At 34.9% G+C, this 10031-nt stretch overlaps 1 protein-coding gene across 1 annotated transcript; it reads right to left on the reverse strand.

Moving 5' to 3' along the window:
- Nucleotides 1–4798: 4798 nt before the first annotated feature.
- On the reverse strand, nt 4799–6326 carry LOC106409485 (cyclin-D3-3). The gene is made up of 4 exons (XM_013850117.3): nt 5745–6326; nt 5480–5672; nt 5283–5404; nt 4799–5192 (listed from the first exon to the last, which is right to left on the reverse strand). Exons 1-4 carry the CDS (start codon nt 6201–6203, stop codon nt 4977–4979), a joined length of 990 nt encoding a protein of 329 aa, XP_013705571.1. The 5' UTR covers nt 6204–6326; the 3' UTR covers nt 4799–4976.
- Nucleotides 6327–10031: the final 3705 nt, after the last annotated feature.

Genomic DNA, 10031 nt, shown 5'->3' on the forward strand with positions numbered 1-10031 from the left:
CAAGTTTGGGAACGTCTTACGCGTTTCTCAACAACAAGAACTGGACCCTGGTTCATGATAGGAGATTTTAATGAAATTATGTGTCACAATGAAAAAGAAGGGGGGAGACAGCATCCTGATAGTTTTTTCCTACCATTTAAACAAATGCTAAATGATTGTGGGATGTTAGAGTTTCCTTTCACGGGGGACATGCTTTCATGGGTAGGGAAGAGAGCAGGACGTGTAAATGTTCGATGTCGTGTAGACAGAGCAGTAGGAAATGCTGATTGGCATGGAAGTTCCCACACTCTAATGTAAAGTACATGAGGTTATGGGGATCAGACCATCGCCCGATTCTCGCAGACATACTCACAAAACCAACGAGAAGATAAAAAAAATTCAAATTCGACAGAAGATTGCTAGACAATGAGGAACTAAGGCAAGTCATTCTGGAGGGATGGAAATCTCCTGATCTCCCCCCCCAGTGCGACTATAATGGAACATATCTCTAGCTGCCGAAAAACCTTGAGTGAGTGGAGGAAACAACACAATATTAACTCGGCGAAGCTAGTGGAGGAACTAAAGGAGAAAGTCGAGGGTTTATACACAGACGATAATGCGACGACGGAGGAAATTGTAGCAGCGTTAAAGGAACTCTCTGATGCTCTTAAAGCATAAGAAATGTTCTGGAAACAGAAGAGTAGAGTGTTTTGGCTGAGAGAGGGAGATAAAAATACAAAATTCTTCCATGCCTTAACGAAGCAAAGAAGAGCAAGGAACAAAATCACGCAAGTACTGGATGCAAATGGTAACATAGTTGAGGACGAGGAAGGTCTGGTAGCCATTGCTACTAGCTATTTTCAGCAAATCTTTGAGTCTTCTACTCCAGAAATCATTGAATATGCGCTATCTGAAGTTCCTACGACGATTACAGGATTGATGAATGACAGCCTCACAACTCATGTTGCCAAATGGGAAGTCAAATTAGCTCTCTTTGCCATGCATGCAGATAAGGCGCCGGAACCAGATGGGATGACTGCATTTTTTTACCAGAAGTTTTGGGATATAGTAAAAGATGATTTAACTCTTATGGTTAATAAATTTCTTTTTGATGGGACTATGGCCAATGGTCTGAATGATACAAATATATGTCTTATCCCAAAGACAACTAAGCCTAATGATATGACTCAATTCAAACCCATAAGCTTGTGCAATGTCAGCTACAAGATCGTCTCTAAGGTTTTATGTCAGAGACTAAAGAAAGTCTTGCCAGGATTGATATCATAAATCCAGTCAGCCTTTGTTGCCGGAAGACAGATTTCAGATAATATCATGATTGCTCAAGAAATGTTTCATGCCCTGCGAACCAAACCGAGTGGACGTAATAAAAGGATGGCCATCAAGACAGATATGAGTAAAGCATATGATAGGATGGAATGATTGTTTATTGAAGCTGTGATGCGAAAGATGAGCTTCTCTGAAACTTGGATCACCTGGATTATGAGGTGCATTACGTCGGTTAAATATAAAGTTTTTATGAATGGGCAGCCAAGAGGAAATATTGTTCCAGGTAGAGGCATGCGTCAAGGAAATCCTTTGTCTCCATTCATTTTTATTCTGTGCACGGAAGCACTCGTTAGCCTTCTCAATCATGCAGAGAACCAAGGGAAGATATCGGAGATGCATGTCACACGCGCATGTCCTTCAGTATCCCACCTTCTCTTTGCTGATGATAGCCTTTTCTTCGGTAAGGCGGATCCACGTGAATGTGAAGAAGTAATGAAAGTAGTCAGGACATATGGTAAAGCATCTAGCCAATGTATTAACTTTGATAAATCTTCCTTTCTCTTTGGTAAGAAGATTAATGCAGCTACTAGGCAAGAGATTAAAGATGTACTTGGAATACATAATGATGGTGGGATGAGAAAGTACTTGGGAATCTCAGAGGATATTAGTGGCTCCAAATGCAAACTCTTTGCATTTCTAATGGAAAACCTGATGCATAGAGTAAATGGATGGACATGTAGATGACTCTCAAAAGGGGGGAAAGAGGTAATGATCAAGTCCATTTTACTCGCTCTTCCGACATACGTTATGTCGACGTTTCTGCTCCCATTGGAGATTTGTGAAAACCTCGCTAGTGCCATTGCACAATTTTGGTGGAGTTCAAATCCACCAAAAAGAAGAATACACTGGACGAGTTGGGAAAAGGTATGTCTACCAAAAGAAGAGGGCGGGATTGGCTTCCGTTTAATTCATGAGTTTAATCTAGCACTATTGGCAAAGCAATTATGGAGATTGGTTCAGTATCCTGATTCACTGGTTGCCAGAGTCCTGAGGGGTAGATATTATAGAATGACCTCGCCATTAAGAGCAATCTCTGCAAGTAGTCCATCATATGTGTGGACAAGCATTTTCGCCGCAAGGAAGCTTTTGCTTCTGGGGATCAGACAGAAGATTCATTCTGGTTATGAAGTCAAGGTGTGGGAGGATCCGTGGATTCCAACGACACCTGCTAGATCAGCTACACCTGTAGCGCCTGTGATGCACCCGAATATGAGAGTTAGTGACCTCATTAATCAGGAATCGAAAGAATGGGACGTTGGGTTACTAGAGGATTATGTCCATCCCGATGATATACCACTCATACGTAGTATGGTCAGAAGCTCTACTCATCGCCGTGATACTTTCTGCTGAAACTACACGAGGAATGGCCAATACACAGTTAAATCTGGATACTGGGTTGCTCAAAATCTGTTGAAGCCAGAAGAGGAAATGGAAATATTGGAACCAAGTATCACTAAATTTCAAGCCTTTGCTTGGAAGTTGAAAGCGCCAAGGAAGATGTACCATCTTATATGGCAATTGATAACGGGTCAGGTGGCAGTAACGAGGAATCCAGTAACGCCGAATATGAGGTGCGATAATTATTGCCCAAGGTGTGGAGAAATATAAGAATCTGTAAGTCATGCAATATTTGAATGCCCTCCAGCTCTCCAAGTATGGTCCTTATCAGCAACTCCTACAAGCCCATGTACATTTCCAGTGTCAAGCGTCTACACAAACATAGACTATCTATTCTGGAGGAAGATTGATATTATAGAACCAGAGCAAGACATGGATCCTTATCCCTGGATAATATGGTATATATGGAAGGCTCGTAATGATAAACTTTTCAGGGGAATCGACAGAGACCCTTTGGAACTAGTTCGATACGCATAAAGTGAGTGTCAAGCATGGTTTAATGCAAATGAGATGATACCACCAGTAGTACAGACCAGCAATACTGAGGAAAATCAAGTCTTAAGCTTGGGTAATATTTGCCTGTTAGATGGATCTTGGACAGCTTCTGATCGATTTAGTAGATATGGATGGGTCTGGATGGATAGTGGGGAGAACATACAACTTATGGGAACACATAATATCATTCGATGTGAATCAGCATTGCATTCGGAGGTAGAAGCACTGCGATGGGCGATGGATAATATGCTTCAACACTCGCCATGCCAGAGCTTTAGAACAAACTGCAAGGAGCTGATTGCAATGATAAAGGAACCCCAGGAGTGGCCAAGCTTCGCGACAGAATTGGAGAAGATAGAGACGCTGCAGATTTGTTTCCCGGACTTCAAAATCACCCATGTGCCACGAGTGCGCAACCAGTTTTCTGATTTTTTAGATATGTCTGCTAGAACCTTTCGTAGGAAGTTATTTTTCATTGGTTGTTTTATTCCGGTCTGGTTACCCAAACCACCTCAAGCTTGTGCAATAAAATGGCCGTTCGACGTAAAAAAAAAAAAAAAAAAACTAGTTAATAACACTATGTAACTAATTTATGGAAAGTAATACAATACATTATTTCAATATTTGGTCTGAGGGACAGTATTATCCTAAATTGGTGTTACACTCATAAAACACAAATTTATGTAATGGTGTAATTTTAAAAAAAAAAATCTTTGGAAAAGAAACTACACCAAATTTGGTATTTTCGATTCTCATTGGAGTTGGTCTTAGTGTAAAGATTTATTCCTAATATGATTTATTTTTAGAGTCTAGTGTTTTCTTTCTTTATTTCGTGAAATTATTACTAATATTTAATTTTCTAGAGTGCAATGAAGATACTACTTCCAAAAAAAAGACACAAGACTCTGAAATAACAGAACAAATAGTTCTCTTCTGAGTTGTTTGGTTCTGGTACATTCACTCCTTTCAACCAAAAGCTTAAAATTTTCCTTTTATTTTGAATCTATTCAATGCTATTTGGTCCTCTGTAACAACAAGACTATTCTTCAAGGAAGGTATTTTTATTTTATGTTTTGACATGACATTGCAATGACAAATACAAGAGAAAATGATGTGTAAAAATGTTATGTGTATATCTCTTCTCACACAGTTTTGCTTTTCACAACAAATGAAAAGAAACAAATACTTAAATCAACCAATTGTTTGGTCTAACTTCAAATCATTCCAACTAAAAAAAAACTATAGAAATAGAACAATACATAAACAAAGAAACGCATGATTTAGAGAAGCCAAACAATGCTTAAGAAGACAAGAGTTTTATTTGATTTAAGTCAAAACTATTAGTTGTCTAACCAAACCAACTCTTTTAGTTGTTTCTTCAATTCAGAGTACAAATTTCCTCAAATCTGTACTAAGTAGATAACTAATAATGTCATGTGATTTTTTCAGACAAAGGACGAGTACTATGATGATAACATTGGTTCTTATGAAAGATCCAACACAAAAAGACAAGTCTGGAGTCTTCGATTGTTTGCGTTAATAGATAGATCAGCATTCAACCGTTACACAAGTTTGTTCATAAGAAAAAACATCTGTGTTTCTTTTATTTCAATGATCAAATACCGATAAAGTAAACCATGTGAAACCATCCTTTTAACACAAGAGCCAAGTAAAATGCATAATGTTTCTGCCTTACCATAGCCGCTAATATGCAAAACAGGAGAAAACACACATATTTGATCGGTTGTTGAAAATTATTAGCGAGGACTACTACTAGTGAACACATCGAGAAACATTCTGTTTATTGAAGACAACTTCATCTGCTGCTCATGCACTCTTCTCCTCTTGTATAGAGGCTCTGAAGACACAACCCATGACTCGTTCGACCCATCAGAGCTTAATGACGCATGCATCATCCTCTTCTTGCTTGGATTGTGATCTAACACTAACTCATAGCATTTATTTACTTTCTCCTGATTAAGTAAAAATGAATATGGAATCAGTTCTTGATCTTAACACTTAACTACACTGCCTATTATTGATCCAATACTAAGACCACATACCGGATCGACTTTGAGCAGAGTCATGAGCTGAGATTCGTATTCAGCTTCCTTGAAATCTCTAGCAACAGAGACCATTATCGCAGTGGCTAACACAGAAGGGGTGTAACTTAGAAACCTCGAATCTGAAAGCCACAAGAACCCCAAGAGTTTAGAGCCAAAAGAGATCAAAATGAAAACTAAGTGGAAGAAGGCATTACCATGAACAATGGAGAGCAACAGAGATTCACATCTACTAAAGAACTCGTGAGAGTTAAAGCTGTATCGACGGATAATATGATCGAAAAACGAGATAGGAGTCACAGGATGCATCCTCCATTGAAGAGTAGAGAGAATCAAAAGCTCCATTCTCTGTATAGTCTTAGCTTCAAAGACATATCTCGCCTCTCCCACCTTTTACACAAAACACGAAACTCAAAACTCTCATTTCAAGATTTGAATCTGAGGAAGTAGAAATAGACTTACTTGGAGATCTAAGAGCAAAGGAACACGGATCTCTTCAACTTTAGCAGCTAGAGACAAACAAGCGACAGCTGTCAGCTGAGACATCCATGGCTTATCTGTCTGAAACTTCCTGCTTGTAATAAACCTATCGAAGTAGTTTACAGCGAGAAGAGCCGTCAAGGAACTAAACCCATAATAGCCTTTCACTCTGAAAATCCAACCGAGAGCGTTTTCACGACACAGAGACTTGAACTCGTCTAAGGCTTTGTCGGAAAGACACGGTTTTAACTCGTCCTGTTTCGAGATCAGACCTAGTAACTCGTCGTCGTCCCATAACATGTCGTGATCGGGAAAACCCAGATGAAAAGATGGAGACTTTACGACGCTCTCGTCTTCCTCGAACACACTAATACTCTCTTCCTCGCAGAAAAGCATACAAAACGGTGCGTTTTGGGTCTCTTCCTCTTCTTCTAAAGCCATATTTTAACTTCCTCTTTGGAGGAGAAGAGATTGTGAAAGGCCTTTGTTCATTCTGCCATCACTTAGAGCGCTCTCTCTCTCTCTCTCTCTCTTTCTCTCCCCTATGTGTGAAGAAGACAAATGCCAAGAAAGTGAAGGGTTTTAATCTCACGCTTGTCCTCTTTTTTCTTTTTATTTTTATTTTTTATTTTTATTATTTTTAATTTTGTCTTTTATTTTCGGATGTTTGGCGCGCGAGAAAATTGATGAAACCGTACTTCTCCTTTGTTTTATTCTCTGGAATGGAAAATCTTCTAATTATTTATTTGTTTTTTCCCTTCAAAATACTGAATAAAAATAATTAATAATAGGGAAATTAACCAGCAATATGTGTTATTATGAAAAGCTTTGGTCACGCGTTAGTCACGTGTGTATTACACGCTCTTTAATCCCTAGCCGTCCGATGCGGATAATAGAAGCTCTCTCAGTTGAAGCGTGTGATTTACGCGATATTGTGATGGTGTTAAGAGTTTTAAGTGGTGTATATCGTTGACCATTAATTATTTCTGTCATCTTTCGTTTTTTGAGCATCGATGATTACAAGTAAAGATTATTGTTTGTCTTTTTCTTTAATACTTTGATATAATGTACTGTAGCAAATAATTATTGAATTATTTAACTTAAAAATTGCAACCTGTGAAATCGTTATTTTTGAAATTTTAAAGTAAGCTTTTAGATCATTGTTAGATTTTAACTCTTACGAAAATTTAAAAATGTTTGAAATAACAAATACAATTATTATTGCAAATGCATTTTCTTTTCCCGTCAATTAAATTTGATATATGGAGGGGATGATTCAAATTGATACAAGTATATAAGATCATAATCGAGCGTTGAAAATCAGTTTTAAAGGTTGGAACTTTTGCAAGGAGGGTGTTGATAAATTGAGTTAATGTGGGTGGCATCAAAATACGTTGCAAAGTTTCAACCGTTGAAACTTTTTTCATGTATCGCTTTTTGATTAGCTGTGCAGATTTCTTTTGTTTTTTTATTTTCATCCAATAATTCAAATCCATTTATTATATAATAAAACTTTTTTGAAAAATAAAAAAATTATATCAAAATTTCAATTTTTTACTACTCTCATTTCATTTGGATACAAAAAATATCTTTTTTTATAATCAACTAATTTAATATTTTATTTTTTTTGTTAAATGGATCCTAATAAATTATATTTTAAAAAATAAACTAAGTATAATAATTCAAAATAAATATTATTAAAAGATATGTTATTTTAATTTTTAAGTTAATTATTAATATGTAATTGTTATGTTGTAAAAAACAAAAATATGAATTATGTGGAGTAGAATGTTAAATTTTTTAAAACAAACTATTATAGAAGTTTAGAATGAAGTGAATGTCGAATAAATTTGGTGAAAGATAGAGAAAATGAAGTGAAAATAAGAAAACGAGGGCGTTAAAAATGGGGAGGGTATTTATGGTTTAACAATATTATAAAATCACTCGTGGGGTCATATATGTCAGAGAAAAATCCACGTGGACGAATGGTAAGTTTTATCTGGTCAACGAGCTGACAAAAACATTTGAAAAAGCAATAACTTTTTTTTTTTGTCAAGCAATAGCATATCAATAATTAGATTTTACTCGTTCTCTTAAAACGCTCGCGCTTTTATATTATTATTTTAATTAAATTAGATTATTATTTTCTTTATGTATCCTATAAAGGATCCAGATATCCGTGAAATTTAGGATATTCGGATTTGGATCCATCGGATCTGTGGATTTAATTTCCAGATCCGGATTCGTAGTTTCCAGATATCCGGATTTCGGATATCTGTCTCGATATTCTATTATCCGCGGATATCCGGATCCGTCAAAATAATTAAAAATATTTTTTTAACAAAAAATATTAATTTTTAATATAATACACAAATTAAATATTTATAAATATATTTATATATGTTTATAATATTGTAAAAACTAAAATATAATATTATAAGATTAATTCATGTATAAATATTAATATATCAAATATAAATATTAATAAAATTTAAAAATTTAATGTATTTTAAAAATACGAATCCGGATATCCGGACCTAGAAATTAAGATATCAGGATCCGGATTCGCTTTGCACGGATCCAAGATTTTACTATCCGGATTCGGATCCGGGCATCCCAGATATCCTATTTTCGGAGCAGATCCGAAGAGGATCTTGGATCGAATCCGGATCTCGGATAATAAGTCCCATGCCTACTATAAAGGTCTTTTCTAAAATATACTAGCTCGATTTTGATGAACATTTTTAAACTTAATTCTCGCTGCTTTATGCTAATACTAAGACGGAGGCCTAGAAAGCCGATTAAAACGTGTAAAACTGTAAAGTATTCGTTGTACTATGCAAAAAGTTCTACCAAACTTTAACATTTAAAGCTTCATAAATGCAGCTCATGTTAAGAAAAATATAACTGGAGTTTATCTATAATAATTGTGGAACAAACAGTTTAGTTATTACAGTACTTATTAGTTAGTACAAAACAACTGTACAATTAAAAATTAATAAATTAAGATTCGGACTATTGAAAATAATGAATTAAAAAAATTAACTCAATGTATCAGAACATTTTTGCTTTTCCCATGTTTGAGGGCATTATATACACTAGATATTTTTTCCGCGCGAATGTCTTATAAATTTATTTTATTTATAATATTATTTTTTGGTTTTTTTCTTTTACATTAACTTTTTGTTTTTTCCAATGTTAGTTTTTCTTAATTTAAATTTATATGTTTATAATTTTTCATTTTTCTTGTTGTAGATGGAGAGTAATATTTTTTATTGATGGTTTTTTGTATGTGACATAAACTTTTTGAAATTTTAAAATAATGTTATATATACTACGATTAACACATTAAAAAAGAGAAACATATCCAGACACATTTTACACAGGTTTTATATGCATAATTTTAAACATTATATATGTATATATTATAAGTTTGAAACATGTAAATGCTTTCTAAAGCTAAATATTTGTTCTGAGTTTACATAACTTATCGAAAGTTTTATCTCTTTTTAAATTCAAATCACAGAAAAAAAATATCAAAAAGTTAGTATAGATGGATTTTTTGTGTTTTTAAATCAACACTGAAAAATTACATGAATCAGATAACAACAGTTTTATAAACAACTGGATAAAATTTGACCGAGCCAAAGATTTTTACACAATATGTTCTTTCTTCTTCAAATTGCGAAGAGCCTATAGGCACAAGAAAAAAAAATCATAATTTTTGTTTTCACTTATATAACATTTTTTCTCCTTTACACACGAAGTTTATTACACTGCTATAAGCAATGTAGAACTCTATTCATATAAGATTCACATCTATGCATTTTGACAAAGAAGAATTTTAGCCATCTTTAGTTTCGGAATGGACCAACTTCAGTCATATACACTATATTTTCTCTATGATTCAAATCTTACAATTTTAATATATGTGCAGATTTCCATGTGAAAAAGCACGCATGCCATATATCATTCAACCTATTACTTTTTCCAAAGTAAACACTATAATCCTCGTTTGGTTAGCTCCACAAACTAATCTCTTTGGATCAGTTTACCAAAAAAATATGGATACTAATGTCAGAAAAGAATATAAACATTATCAACAATAAATATTGGCACAAGACTATTTGGTTCAAGGAACATATTTCACATAATGAGTTTATATCATGGCTGGCTTTGCGGAGAAGACTGCCAACCAAGGATCGCTTGAGGCGTTGGGGGTTAAATGTCTTCGGAACGTGCGTCTTTTGTAATCTGGAAATAGAGACT

This window comes from Brassica napus, chromosome C7 (genome assembly GCF_020379485.1).
Source record: "Brassica napus cultivar Da-Ae chromosome C7, Da-Ae, whole genome shotgun sequence".
Lineage (NCBI taxonomy): Eukaryota > Viridiplantae > Streptophyta > Magnoliopsida > Brassicales > Brassicaceae > Brassica > Brassica napus.

Excerpts from the sequence above, each read along its gene's own strand:
- LOC106409485 (XM_013850117.3), bottom strand. The coding sequence starts at position 6,203 with ATGGCTTTAGAAGAAGAGGAAGAGACCCAAAACGCACCGTTTTGTATG. Across the intron at positions 5,405-5,479 it reads GTTGCTCTCCATTGTTCATG|ATTCGAGGTTTCTAAGTTAC; the intron begins GTAATGCCTTCT and ends TGTGGCTTTCAG. Across the intron at positions 5,193-5,282 it reads CTCTGCTCAAAGTCGATCCG|GAGAAAGTAAATAAATGCTA; the intron begins GTATGTGGTCTT and ends TTACTTAATCAG.